At 42.7% G+C, this 14,687-nt stretch overlaps 1 protein-coding gene and 1 long non-coding RNA gene across 3 annotated transcripts in view; both read left to right on the top strand.

Moving 5' to 3' along the window:
• The first annotated feature begins 133 nt into the window (after positions 1-133).
• LOC139797687 (uncharacterized) lies at positions 134-7,945 on the top strand. The gene is made up of 3 exons (XR_011726553.1): positions 134-307; positions 1,534-1,663; positions 7,827-7,945. It is a non-coding gene; the product is annotated as an uncharacterized lncRNA (long non-coding RNA).
• Positions 7,946-8,879: 934 nt separating this feature from the next.
• The window catches only part of METAP1D (methionyl aminopeptidase type 1D, mitochondrial), a 48,589-nt gene continuing 42,781 nt past the window's right edge, over positions 8,880-14,687 (top strand). Inside the window, exon 1 of one of the 2 annotated variants that reach the window (XM_071747355.1) lies at positions 8,880-8,954. In XM_071747355.1, coding sequence (XP_071603456.1) covers positions 8,915-8,954 — 40 coding nt within the window. In that variant the 5' untranslated portion in view covers positions 8,880-8,914. The remainder of the gene's footprint in view (positions 8,955-14,687) is intronic. The other variant, XM_071747354.1, reaches the window with a different exon arrangement.

Raw genomic sequence — 14,687 nt, 5'->3', positions numbered from 1 at the left:
TCCTGAGTACAGGCTTTTTACCCTTTCTTAAAAGTGGATTCTGCTGCCATAAGCTATCACACACGTTCTACTGAAGCCTCTAAAGGGCCTTAAGCTTCTTTTTTCTCTCTCCTTTTTTTTTTTTTTCCATCAGAGCATCAATTTTCATGATTTCATGAAAATACCTCATAGTTGGGAAAACAGCCAATACTTTGTAAGGACTCCAAAAGCACTTCTGTGAGTGTCAGAAACAAAAATCTGCTGGAACCAAGTGCCTTTCTATAGTTCTTTGACTCTATTCTGCTATCCATTACTTCTCAGACTGGAGGTTAGTTCTTAAATACCCTTTCCTCCCTCAAAAGATATTTTTTCTTCAGGTCAGACTTTAGAACTGATTTGTTCTGAACTGTTTTCAGACATAATCTGAAAAAAGAACATTGAAATTTGTTTCATTGTCCTAAGGGGGCTCAGGTCAATCTTTTAAAACTTGAGTTTGCAGACTGATAGTTCTCTACACTATGCTTTTTACCCCACAACGTATCAGGTGGTAGTAACATTTTTGAAGTGTTCATTATCTCCTGTGGATTTTTAAAATTTCTAATAGATTACTTTTAGAAATTTTGATTCTTCTGGCTAGGATATTTTGTCTGTATGATACAGAAGATGTATTTCTAGTGTAGTATCCAAATCTATTATGCTGATTGATAACAAGTCTTAAAAAGACCTCTCCTTATAGCAGTGTTATTGAATAAGTTAATTGTGAATATTTAAAGGTAAGCTGTGGGATGTGGGGAGTTGGAATGGGGTTTCCTACAGAACTCTGTTCAAGTGTTGGTGATTATCCCAAAGAGGAAAAGCTGAAATGCAGAACTGTGCTTAAATTTAGTTTCTTCATAGAAGTCTGGGATGCTTCTGGGGAAGTCCTAAAGCCACTTACAAAGAAGCTTAAGCCTTTTAAGAAACTGTAGGTCTGACAAGAAAAAAGCCTACTATGTAATCAACTGTTTGCCCACTCAGGGAGGTTGAGCATTGTTTTCCTCTTCTTAAGTTACTTTCCTTGGTGTGTAGGGGGGGATAAAAGGGTAGAGGAGTCTGGCACATTTGTTCCTTTCATCCCTCTAGTAGCTAATATGGGAACAGAAAGGAGGTTTGTCTGCTGTCACCCCTAAGTTACATAGATGTCCCTAAAGGGTTGAAAAATGTTATGGAAGGTATGCTTGAGGTGGTGAAGGTTGCCACATTCAATTGATGGTGCAGGATGGATATGAAAAAAACTAGTAAGCCAAAAGGAAAAACTCACATTCCTTAGATTAATAGTTAAACTTTTCCCACACAGTGATATGGGCAGATTAACCTTTTCATTACCTATGAGAATATTTTTTTCATTTTTATGTTGACACTTAATTGAAAGAGATGGCCTAGTGCCTCTACTTCCCTTCATGGTGAGTGTGCAGCCTTAGGCTGAGCAGTGTTTCTCATCCCAGTATGGGGTGGGAACACTTCAAGCTGTTGGGATGTGCCTGTGGACAGTAAAACTTATGACCTGCTTTACAGGAACTATCTTGTTGCTAATTCTTGGCACCAAAGCTATGAATAAACAGCCTCTCGGAGATGTAGGAACTTTGAGTCCTGCCATCCTACAGCCGATTACAGCTTCTGCAGCACTGCTGCCAGGAAAGACCATGTGAGTACTCCCTAATCCATTACAGTTAATTAAGCCAATTATCTGAAACAGCCTTCATCAGCAAATTAAACTAGCCCTGCTGACTTTGCCTGAAGTGGTCTAAGAAGTGTCTGGACTATCCTTTCCCTTGGCAGAGAGAAAGAGGCAGTAATCTTTTCTGTTAACAGCTAGAGAACAGTGATAGTTCTACTGACCCTACCGTCTGGGGACCATATCCCAGTTCAGGAGGTGTTTGGAGTGAGTCTGATTGAACCAGCATTAATGGTTAAGTTGATTAAACACAGGTTTCAGTGGTTGCTACTAAACACTTAGCTATCCAGCTTGCCAGTCTGGGTATTTTTGCTCTGTGGGTTTCAAAATGATTGCAAAGTTTACCTACAAATGGGCTGCAGGATTCTTGTCTGAAGTACACACAGCAACAGCTCCAGCTGTTCAGCGAGTTATATTAAACCTGTTTATGAAAATTTAAGTTTTTTGTAATTCTGGTTTCTATTCCAGTATTAGTATAATTAAGAACAAGGATCTCCTACTCTATTTAAACAAAGTCTTCTCAGTGTAGCATAGAAAATAGCATAGCTATCACTAGTATCATCTGGTTTTTGTGTGCTGAAAGAGAACCTGTGCAAACAAGCAGCTGTCTATAGAATTGCAATTAAGTACTAGGGGTATCCTACTTTGTGGATTTCTGATCTGACAAATGAATACTGAGGCTTAGCAGCAGCTCCTTATCTCTAGATGTTAGGAGTGTAGGACTAGGATAGCTGCAGCTGAATGCTCTTAGAGCACTCCCCTGTTCTGGGCACAATACGACACGAAAGTAATCCTGGATAAAAACTATTTTTGTTGAAACATATAATCTGTTATCCTAGGTTTCTTATCTTAAGCTACAATTGTTCTTTTTTTTGAGTTACTACATACTAACAGGAATTTAGAGCAAACACTAATAACAGGCTTATGTGATTGAATTTACTTTCTTTTCTGTACTTTTATTAAATCCAGAATCTTCAATCACTTCACTCAAATGTCAAGTGAAACTTTGCACAACATACTCATCCAGCATTTAAAAGAGTTTTGTGCATTAAAATTTTATTTTCAGAATAGGCTTTCTAAATATATTTGATTTTTATCATTGTAGATGCTGCTGGCATGAGGCTGCTGATTTGCCCCTCCATCACTTGCTTACAAATCCAGTCCCAGCATCAGTGGAGTATCTAAAATGGTGAATTTAGTTCAACTGGTAGAGACAATTTTTTTTCTATGCAAAGCTGTTGTCACTGGTGCTAAACCAAGATTTTGTCCTAAGAGGTAAATCATGCTCTGAAAACCATTTGTGAGTAGCAACCTAGGTCAAACTCCCCTCTCATGTATTCTGAATCACAAGTTACCTACTGCAGATACTAGAAAACAGCTTCTACCTCAACAACTAATAACCTGAAGAAATACAAATGAATACCTATAGCTTGAGACCTGAGAAAGCAAGCCACCTGAAGCAGCAGGATTTGAAGGACACTTTAACTGCTGTAGTAGGGGGAATAAAGGTCTTAAGTAGCTGAAGCAGCATCTTAGGCAGTAAATGCCTGTGCCTCCTATGAACAAACACACAAAGCTGCTATATGGCAGTTTAGGCAATTCAAGACTGACCTATTGTCTCTCTCTGCAATGTCAGCAGGAGGGTAAGCAGCCCATAATGTCTATACGAAGGATTTGCCTCTGCTTATATAGATCATTTTTTCAATTTCTTTTTGTCTCTCACTGAGACTTTGTTGCTCTTTATGCTTCTCCTTTATCATATTGTATGACTGGCAGACACTAGAAGGCTTGAAATTCATTTTACCTTTTCTCCCAGTGTCAGTTCTGACCTGATTTCATCAGTATCAAACTGTTGGAGCTAGAAATACCTGTTATATTCGTAAGCCTGTCACCTAAAAGTTTGGAATCTCAGCTTTCAAACTAAAAAATATTATTTTCAAATGTTACTGCTTTGTGAAACATTGCTTGCTAGGATAATTTGAACTTGAAGCCAACAAAAAGACAGCATGGTAAAATATTAAAATCTGTATCTGTTGCAGTTTTCACAAAAAGATAAAAGTCTTGGGGAATACTTTTTCCCCTTGGCATCAGTATTTCCAACCATTTTACACTGTTAGTTCTTCCTCCAATGATCAGAAAGATTTCAGTCCAGCCCTAAATTCTCTCTATTAAAATGTTTCACTTTCAAAAGGCTGTTAGCCACACTGGTGTTAGTATTTGGAATTGTGAGGCTAAAAATTTAGTGCAGCCATTATAAAAGGAAGGCTGTCACACAAAGCAATACAAACTGATACATGCTCTGCTCAGGCAAAGCATGCTGCCTGCCATCATACTGCCTTATATCTCTGGAAGGAAAATTGTAGGAATGGGCTTGCCTCCCTATCACTCAAATCCTTTTTACAATGCAAAAAGAAAAATAATGCAAATACCCGTTTCTACTCAAAACTACTCAGGTTCTTTGTTCCTTGCACTACAGCCTCCAGTAACAGGCATTGCAGTAAAAGAGACTACAGACTCCATTTGAGCTTCCTTTTAGAACTATAATGGTATAAGCAAGTGTAAAAAGGATCATTAATCTCACAAGATTCCAGATTTTCATGTTCAAAATATTTTTAATACCCCAAACTACAGAAGCAAAGGGAAAGGGGAAAAAGACTTTATCCTGCTCTTCAAAGCTCATTATAGATATAAGGCTCACACCTAAACTGAAGGACTCTCAGGTAACAGCAGGATGAAGACAAGGCCCCAGGAAAAGTGTTTCAGAGTTCCCTCTTTGCCTTTCCAAAAAAATCTATATAGGACTACAGTACTGTGTAGTGTTGGGGTTTTTTCCAAGAGAAGCACTAGCTTCATTCTTTAGTAAATAAAGAGCATGTAATGCTGTGAACATTCCTCAGACAGGAGCTATGTGCTCCATTTAAGGTTGTCGCACAGTTTGAGCTGAAGAGATAAAAACCTAAAGGAAATCTAGATCAATGGGAAGAGATTGAGGTCTTTTTTTTTTTTTTTTTTTTTTTTTCCTAAATGGCAGGACAATAAGGGAGATATTTCATGTTCAATAGCTGCTTTTTTAGATGCTTGTCAGTCTTCCAGTTATGCCTTCCTCAGAACTGTATGGGATGTTCATGTTTATAACTTTCATAGTTTCATGGAAAAGATGTATCTTCGTCTGGAATGAGTTCAATGATAGAGACTGTGAATATGTCATCTTTCTTTTCCTGGAGCTGTGATATAACTGTTTGGTGTAGCTTTGTGTGATTATATTCTGTATCACTGACAGGAGGTTTTTGCAGGTTCAGGACTCCAAACTGTCTCACCGTAGATCAGATGAATGTCAGTGCTGAAAAAGGATACTTATTTGTGACTAGAGCAGGACCCAAACAGCACCAGCCTCATCAGCAAAAACTGCTGTGGATTTAAATAATCTTTTAAGACAATCTGAGATAGGAAAGTCTAACCCCAAAACTGACTCCAAAACTATCCAGCTGCAATACTTAAACTAGAAGCATATTTTTATATTGTTCTATATAAGATTTCATGTATATATAAGGCATAAATCCGTTGTTTTGTGGACTGTTACAGACTGCTTTCAAGTTTGCATTTAAATGGCCTTGCTTTATGTCTCCCTTAGCACATCGTTTATTTGTATCAGCTTGCGCAGTATCTTGTGAAGAATAAAGTTGAGATTCTACATTTAGAACACTGACTCTGATAGCACAGAGCAGACCTAAGTAAGAAGGGATGTGAAATACTCTCCTTGAAGAATATTAGCACACACATGTTGAAAAAGAAAAGTAACTTCTCCACTGCCTCTCAACATAAAGTTCAGGGCAGCTTGAGACCTCAGTGTCCATCTTGAACGTTAATTTCAGAGGATCTGTAAATAAAAGACAATTTAATGTCTTTTGAGGAAGACATGAGGAAAAAGTGAGGTGTTTCCTTTTGGTGACAGAACTTTAAGTATGGAAGAGACTGGCAGAGTATGATTTTTCAGGTCTGCTGTGTCAGGGTCTCTCCTTGTCTCTCCTCTCTGTTTCTCATTGTACTGGTATAAAGCTCATAGCAACACTCCATCCTAGTTCTTTATATTTCTTAGTAAAAGGAGGAAACCTGCATCTAAGCCTAAATTAGACACTACTGAATAATGACTGTTAGGCTTAAGATTAATCCAGACACTGGGAAAATTACACAGTCGTTCTCTTGGAATGTAATTGATTATAATTCAGTTGAAGCCCTCTTGATTTCTGATACGTCCATCCCAACCACCAGCACTGACAAATAACCTGACACTGCAGGACAAGGTAATTACAAAGACATTGGCAGCGTAACTAGTAGTGTCTCTAGCTCCTGCATTTTGTTATGCCATCACCTAGTTTTCAGGCTGTTACAGTATGAAACTTGGGTCTTACAACTACAGACAAAAGCCAGGTGTTCACTTAATTTTCTCTAACAGTGGCCTCTCACTCCTCTGAGTAGGAAATACTGATTGACTCAGAAAAGAAAGGTGAGACTAAGGTACCTTAGAGCTCTTTGTTTCTCTCCTTCACTGACCATTCAGGAAAAGGTGGTGAATTACTCATAGTGAGTGAGGTGTGATGTTCTCTTTAGGCACACCCACTCCAGCATACACCTGGTTACTTGTGCCAAGCAGCAATAAAGCGTTTGATTGCTTGACATTTCATTGTCATAGAACCAATGGCTGGGTGTCTGCATTCCTAAAGCCTTGCTGAGATAGAAAATAAGAAAAAATTATACTGGATGAGATTAAAGCTCCCGAAAGACCATGCTATGTTGCAGAATTAGGAACGAGGTGAGGAAATGTGTGTTTCTGCCCTGCAGATGCAATGTGTGCACACCTCTCACCAGCGAGCAGCTGGAGTGATGCTCACAAGGTGTGAAGGGGCAGCTGAGCAGTGCTATTTCTCCATTTATTTCTAGCTCTGTTTTTCTTCTGTTAAAACCCTATCATTCTCTCCTCACTGAATAACAATGATGAAACATGTCAGTGGGTGCTGAATGTCACTGTAAGAAGTGGATTGGTTTGTTGTTTGTTTTTTTTGAGGCAGTGCAAGGTATTGTATTGATCTCTAAACTACCATGTGGCCTGGACATAAGCTGTATGATAGGTTGCCTGTTGCACCACAGCGGCTGAGTAAGTGATGCACTTTTGCTAGCAATGTCTGTATAGGACCACTAAGAGGATCACAGCACATTTTTTTTATCAGAGAACTTGTGGAATTTGCTTCTCCAAGGCAGAAATATGTAAAATATAAATCTTAATATATTTTTTGCCTTTTTCCAGAGCACAAGTGAGAATACCATCAGCATTCCCATCTGCCGTGACTCTTATTATCTAAATTATGTGTACATGTGAAGTTAAAAACTAATAGCTATACCTGGAGATAAATAAATGTGGAGATAGTCAGCCTCTCATTTGAGAATTTGCTTATTCATCCCGCAGGTTATCAGTGTGTGTCCACGTATGTGTGTGAGGAGATAAAGGATACTTCACTTCTGTATCTCAGTTCTTCCCTCTACTCTTGCAACCACTACCCTAATGCTTTCCATTCATTCTTTCATTTGGTTTCCTTTAGATTTAGAATTTGCCTGTGGGCAGTTCCATTTATGTCCCGTAAGTTTCTCATGCTCTGACTAGCCATAAGAACATAATTTCAAAATGTTTAATTATTCATACAGGCAAGCCAAAAGCAGACAAGGAAACAAAATGGTGTGGAAGACAAAAATCCTATGTGGCCATTAGAAGTCTAGTTTTTTATTTGACTGCAGATGAAACCTACCACACCAACACTGTTGAGATGATGAGATTTTCTTTAGAGGGATACCTGTACCACAAAACGGTTGGAAAGACTCTGACTTATTGAACAGTGTGCTCTTTTATATCTTTTCTAAATGCATACAGTTTGGCTATCCAGATAAAACAATTTTAGCTAGAAAAATATTTTTGAGTTTCAGGGTTCAAGCTTTATCCTTCAGATTCAGCAGAGGCCTTTTCAACAGCAAAAACTCAGTTCATAAAGAGCAGGTCATCTTTTTATTCACAAAAGTACTAAAAAGTTGTGCTTTGCTGTGTTTTTGTTTGCTTTTGTTGTTACTGTTTGTTTTCTTCTTAAAGGGGAGGAAATAAATGATGAGGTAGCTCCAGTACTCATGGAAAAGTATGGTGGCAACTCTTCTGAGTCCCGCTTCGTGAAGTGCCGTCTCTCTGCCCGGTCTCTGGCAGAAATCTTTACGACCTCCATAGAATCATAGAATTGGCTGGGTTGGAAGGGACCTCAAAGATCATCAAGTCCAAGCCTTAATCCACTACCGCCGCAGTTCCCAGACCATGGCACTGAGTGCCACATCCAGTCTCTTTTTAAGTATCTCCAGGGACGGAGAATCCACCACTTCCCGGGGCAGCCCATTCCAATTCTTGATCACCTTCTCAGTAAAGAAATTCTTTCTAATGTCCAACCTAAACCTCCCCTGGCACAACTTGAGACCGTGTCCTCTTGTCTTTCTGAGGGTTGCCTGGGAAAAGAGATCAACCCCTACCTGGCTACAACCTCCTTTCAGGGAGTTGTAGAGAGTGATGAGGTCTCCCCTGAGCCTCCCCTTCTCCAGGTTGAACAGCCCCAGCTCCCTCAGCCTCTCCTCATAGGATCTGTGCTTGAGTCCCTTCACCATTCTCTTTTTCAAGATCGCCAGCATCTCCCGCGGGACAGGCCCAGACCCAGGCCCGGCTGCCGGCTCTGCGGATCAGCACTGACCCAAGGCCGCCGCCTGCACATCCCGTGCCGCGGGTCCCGCGGCCGAGCCCGCCGTGTCTCCCGCCTCTGCCACAGCCCCGCAGGTCTCCGCCTCGGCGGGGCGGGAAGGGGGCGCTCCCACCCCGCCGCCAGAGGAGCAGCGAGGCCGCGGGGCCGCCGGCTGAGCAGCCGCGCCCTGCGAGTGCTGCAGGGGGTGCGGAGGAGCCGCCCGGGCGTGCCGCTGCCCGGCCGGGCCCGCTGCCCGCGCTCCCCGGGGTCGGGCTCCTCACGCGCTCGCCCGACCCGCGCCGAAAAGCAGGGGGGTGAAAAGGAGGGGTGGGGAACGGAACCGCAGCTGCCGGCACCGCACACCACCAGACTCCCCCGGCGCCGCCGCCGTGCGGGGGACGGCCCGGTGTCCCCCCGGCTGCCCGCCCCCCGCCGCCACGTGACCTCGCCTCACGTGGGCAAGATGGCGGCGCCCAGAGCTGTCAACGTGCTGCGGAGCGGAGGTGAGCGCCCGCCGCCGTGCGTGCGTGTGTTTGTGTGTGCGGGGAGGTGTGTGTGTGTGTGTGTGTGCGGGGGCGGGGGGGCGTGCATGTGCAGGGATGAGGCTCGGGCCAAGCGCGGTGCTTTGCCCTCCTTCCTCCCCACCTGCGGCCGCCGCTGCGGGGCCCCGGCTTGCTTTTACATCGAAGAGCAGAAGGTCCGGGGCTGCCTCCGCCCTAGCGGAGCGCCCGGGACACGGGACGGTGTCCGCGGCGGGGCGGGGGTCGGCGGGGCCTGGGGAGCCGCATCGGAGCCCCACAGGAGCGGCCGCATCTGTCGAACCTGTGGGTTGTTATGGCGCGTTCCCTCGGCGCTGTGCGGGAGCGGGGTCGGCACCGGGCCGGCTTCGGCCGGGGTAGGACAGTGGCTGCCGGCCCAGCAGTGACGCTGCTGGGGTGTTCTGCTCGAATTTTGTCGTGACAGTTTTTGCTGTGACAGTTTTTGCTGTTACGTTTCAAGTGCTTGACAGAAAAGTAGTCTGACATAAGTCTGACATTCCTTCACCGACACCTGCAGCTGCAGAACGTGCTACGTGCTGCCGTCGGTGTGCGTTATGGCTTCTCAGGTCCCGCCATGCCTCACAGTCTGAGATCCCCCCGAAAGCACCTTTCCGACCACAAAATCTTTCTGAAGTGAATCACTCCTGTGTGTCCTGCTGACTTGTTAATCCTAGAATCACAGCATGGTTTCGGTTGGAAGGGACCTTAAAGAACATCTGGTTCCAACCCCGCTGCATGGACAGGGACGCTTGCCACAAGACCAGGTTGCTTCAAGCCCCATCTGACCTGGCCTTGAGCGCTTCCAGAGTGGGGGCATCCACAGCCTTCCTAAGAATACTGTTCCAATGTCTCATCACCCTCACACTAAAGAATTTCTTCCTAATATCTGATCCAAATCTACCCCCTTCAATCTTAAAACCATTACTCCTTATCCATGGCCTTGTAAAAAATCCCTCCCCAGCTTTCCAGAGGGCCCCCTTCAGGTACTGGAAGGCTGCTATAAGGTCCTCCTGGAGCCTTCTCTTCTCTTCTCCAGGCTGAACAACATCAACTGTCTCAGCCTGGCTTCATAGAAGAGGTCCTCTAAGCCTCAGATCATCTTTGTAGAACTATTGTGCAACATGCTTTACTTTGCTGAAGAATGTATTGTATTACTGGCTTAATGTTTTTTTCTTCTCATTCCTTCGTCCCAGTGTTTTATTGTCTCATGTTCAGTAAGTTTGGAAACTCTTGGGCCACACTGTTCTGTGTTTCTTTTTGCCACTCACTGTAAAATCTTAAATATATGAACTTTAGGAAGTACCTCATGATGATCTCGTTGAAATTCTTGTGTTGTTCAGGTTTTTTTAAGACTGTTCAATACTTAGAGTAGTAATAGGGGATAAGAGTGATCTCAGGTTAATTTAATCTTAACTGTTAAACTGGATGCTCTGTGTGCTTTCAGCATAATATTACAATGCTTTACACCTGGCATAACAAAATTTCAATACCTTTTCTTGTGTTCTTGATCCTGATCTTCTGCTGTACTTTTGTCATTATATCAAAAAAAAAACCACTGGGAAATACAGAGGACTTCTTTTTTCACTGTTGATCCTAATTTTTGCAGGGCAGAAGTGCCACATCAGGATTTTTTTCAGAGATGAAGGCTCATATCTGTAAGGAAATTTCAGTTTGACTGGACTATTGGAATCTAAGCATCAATTGAACTCTGGGAAAAGCTGGGTAGAGCCAAACTGTTTAAATTTGTTACCCCTTCATACCATCCTTTCAGACATCAAAGCTTGTTCAGGTCCCCTAGTGGATATGCATTTCCAGAAGTTGAAAAAGCAAAATTGTCGTAGTTGAGACAAGACTGATTAAATTAAATCAATTTTTTTTTCTGAATTAGACAGTTCAGTATAATTTATTTTGCAAGTACAGGAGGACATGTAATTTCAATTAAATTTCTTTTCACTTAAGGGAATCTAGCCTGCCCAAACTGAATGAAAATTACTTTTTTGTAGCCTCTTCTATGATATTTTCTCATATTTCTGGTGTTACATTTTTATAAATTATGAAAGGAGAATTCTTTATTGTGGAACTGTTTCTAGATAAGTAGATTTGAACAGCAGAGGTATTTGAAAGTTTGTATACTGGTTAAATACCTCCTCCATAAATCAGAATTACCTCAGCTAGCCTAAAAAAAATCTTCATTATATAAAAAAGAATAGAAAATACATCAAATAAAGGACGGCAGGAAGTTTAAGAAATGCTTTGTGCGTTTTCAGTAGCCATATTGGGAATTTATTTATTCATTATTTATTATTAATTATTTGAATTGCTAATGTCAGAACTGCAGCACTGTCAAGTGAAGGAGAAGGTACACTACTGTGTGACTGGCTTGCACAAACCTTTGTGAACTTCTGTGTGCTCAAACACTTAATTTCAGAGTGACCTTGCAGTGGGTTGAACTGCATTTTAGCTGCCCCCCCCGCCTTGAGGAGTATTTGAAAAAAATTTTGCAGGAGGTGTGTTAAGTGTGTTTGTAAAAGAAAACTAAGAAACATCCAGAACACTGAATCAGTGTGTCATGTCTCAGCTTCTACTTATAAATGGTGCTGATTGTGTGCTGATTTGTTGGCTTGTTGTCTAATTAAATATTATGACAGTTTCAGATATTAAAATAATTGCATCTGTGACACTTGGTTGGTAATAAAGTAGAAACATCGGAGAGCTACAAGTCTACAAATACAGCTTTGATGGTTTAAGGCATAGTAGTCTCTTATTCGTTTATTATTTTTAGGAAAGTTAATTACTGTGGAGTAGAAACCCCCAATTTCTTGTAATAAAGTTTCAGGGCATTAAGCCACAGGAAAATAATTCATGAGAAGACATCCCTTGTAAAATGAATTATTTACTGTGTTAAATACTGGTATCCCTGATTCCTGATCTTGCTTCCCTTTCTCTTAATTACAAACAAGTATTCTCTAATAATCTGCCTGGCATACTATTGGCCAGACTTTTAAAGTTAAGTCACTGTAGACTGATGTTGTGTGATACATCTTAGATATGTAGACTGTGTTGCCAGGCCATGTCCATTTGCTTGTACACCACCTTGTTAAGCCCATTGTGAAACTGGGAGTTGTATGCAGACTCCTCCTAAAAGAGTACCAATAAACCTGGAAACTGCTCCTAAGTGGAATCTGTAGCTGTCTCCAATATGACAGCATGAGAGATGACAGAATTGTCATGGTTGGAAAAGACCTCTAAGGTCACCTCGTTCAGCTATCAGCATTCCCCCCCCCATTAATTAAAATATATTTATCAATATCTGTATCACTGTGCCCACTAGAGCACATCCTGAAGTGCCTCATCTGCATGGTTTTTAAATGCCTCCAAGTATGGAGATATTTCAACCTCCCTGGGCAGCCTGTTCCAGTGCCTGGCTACTCTCTCAGTAAATAAATTCTTCCTAATATCTAGTCTAAACCTCCCCTTGGCTTCAGGCCATTTCCTCTGGTCCTGTCATTATTTACATGAGAGAAGAGGCCAATACCCACCTGCAGCCTCCTTCTGGGTACCTGTAGAGAGCAATGAGGTCTCCTCTCGGCCTCCTCTTCTCCAAACTAAACATTCCAATTCCCTCAGCCTCTCCTCACAGGACTTGTTCTCCAGACCCTTCAGAAGCTTGGGTGTCCTTCTCTGAACTGACTCCAGCAGCTCAATGTCTTTCTTGTAGTGAGGGACCCAGAACTGAACACAGTGCTTGGGGTGCAGCCTCACCTGTGCCATGTACAGGTGCACAGTCACTGCCCTTCTGCTGGCCACACCATTCCTGATAAAAAGCCAGGATGCTGGTGGCCTTCTTGGCCACCTGGGCACACTGCTGGCTCATATTCAGCTGGGTGTTGACCAACACCCCAGGTCCTTTTCCTCTGGCCAGCCTTCCAAGCCTATAGCATTGCCTGGGGTTGTGACGGAAATGCAGGACCTGACACTTGGCCTCATTAAGCCAACTGGCCTCAGCCCATCGAGTCAACCTGTCCAGGTCCCTCTGCAGAGCCCTCCTACCCTCAGGCACACCAACACTCCCACCCAACTTGGTGTCATCTGCAAACATGCTGAGGAAGCCCTCAATCCCCTCAATTGTCATGATGAGAAGCCCTCAATCATCTAGATCTTTGATGAAGATATTGAACAAGATTGGCCCCAAAACTGAGCCCTGGGGAACAGCACCGGTACCAGCTGCCAACTGGATTTAACTCCACTCACTACAGCTCCCTAGGCCCAGCCATGCAGACAGTTTTTCACCCAGCAAAGAGTTCACCTGTCTGTGCCATGAGCTGCCAGGTTCTCTAGGAGAATGCTGTGGGAGATGTGTCAAAGTCTCTACTAAAGCCCAGGCAGACAATGTGCACAGCCTTTCCCTCACCCACTAGGCAGCTCACTTGGTCATATAACAAGACCAGGTTGGTCAAGCAGGACCTGCCCTTCCTGAACCCATGCTGGCTGGGCCTGATCCCCTAGTGTCCTGCACTTGCCATGTGAGCACGCTCCAGATGAACAGCTCGTAATTTTTTCCGATACCGAGGTCAGGCTCAGGCCTGGAGTTCCACAGATCATCCTTCTGGGCCTTCTTGTAGGTGGGTGTCACACTGGTAAACTTCCAGGCATTTGGGGCCTTCCCTGTTAACCAGGACTGTTGATAAATGATGGAGAGGGGTTTGGTGAGCTCCTCTGCCACTCCCTCAGTACTCTCAGGTGGATCCCATCCGGCCCCATAGACTTGTGAGTATCAGTGTAGCAGGTTCTTACTACTTTCTCCTGGGTTGTTCTGCTCTCTGTCCTTATCTTCTGAATCAGGCTGTATCTTCTGTATTAGGCTGAATACCCCGGGGGTCTGACTAATGAGGATGGGGCGAAGGTGGCATTAACTATCACAGCCTTTTCCTCATCATTAGTTATAATGTTTCCCTCAGCACCCAATAAGGAATTGAGATTCTCCCTGTCTCTCTTTTTATTATTAATGTGTTTGTAAAAACTTTTTTTGTTTTCCCTTATGATAGTGGCCAGATTGAGCTCCAGCTGGGGTTTTGGCCTCCTAATTTTTTTTCTCAGCATGATGACGAGAGACACTTTTCTTCTGCAGATGCAGTGCCATTTAGAAGTGTTTGTTCTCAAAATTTTTCTGAGAATGTTACTCTTTTCCTCTCCATTAGTAAAATGAAAGGGTGATACATAAACATATTTTTAAACCCTTTTTTTTAAAAAAAAAAAAGCAAGAGGGCATAGCTGGAGTTTGATTTTATTGTAATATAGCTTCAGAGCCTCACACTCCCCATTTTGCCTGGAAATGCTGAACCTTAATAGAAATCAGACTTCTATCTTTAAATTTTTTGTTTTATTTTACAGAGAATTCTTATTTCAGCCATCTAGATCACAAGTTTGGTTCATGGCTCTTGTCAGTTTTGCATGGTTGAGTATTATACATACTTCATAGTCCAGGCAAAATTGAGTATTTAAAAGGAATAATAAACTCTTCTCCTGAATCGTATTTATATGAAAATCATCAAACTGTCCTGAAGCATTGTAGAAGCTAGAAATATTAGTTTGGACCCTGCAGAGAGCAGACTAATACAGAAGACAATGTAGCAACTGACTGAGGCAGTATGAAGTGATAAGGTTTACATCCTTTAGATAGAGCACATATATATAATT

This window comes from Heliangelus exortis, chromosome 6 (genome assembly GCF_036169615.1).
Source record: "Heliangelus exortis chromosome 6, bHelExo1.hap1, whole genome shotgun sequence".
Taxonomy (NCBI): domain Eukaryota; kingdom Metazoa; phylum Chordata; class Aves; order Apodiformes; family Trochilidae; genus Heliangelus; species Heliangelus exortis.
Note: the sequence above shows the minus strand (reverse complement) of the source record. Positions and strands in the feature narration are given on the sequence as shown.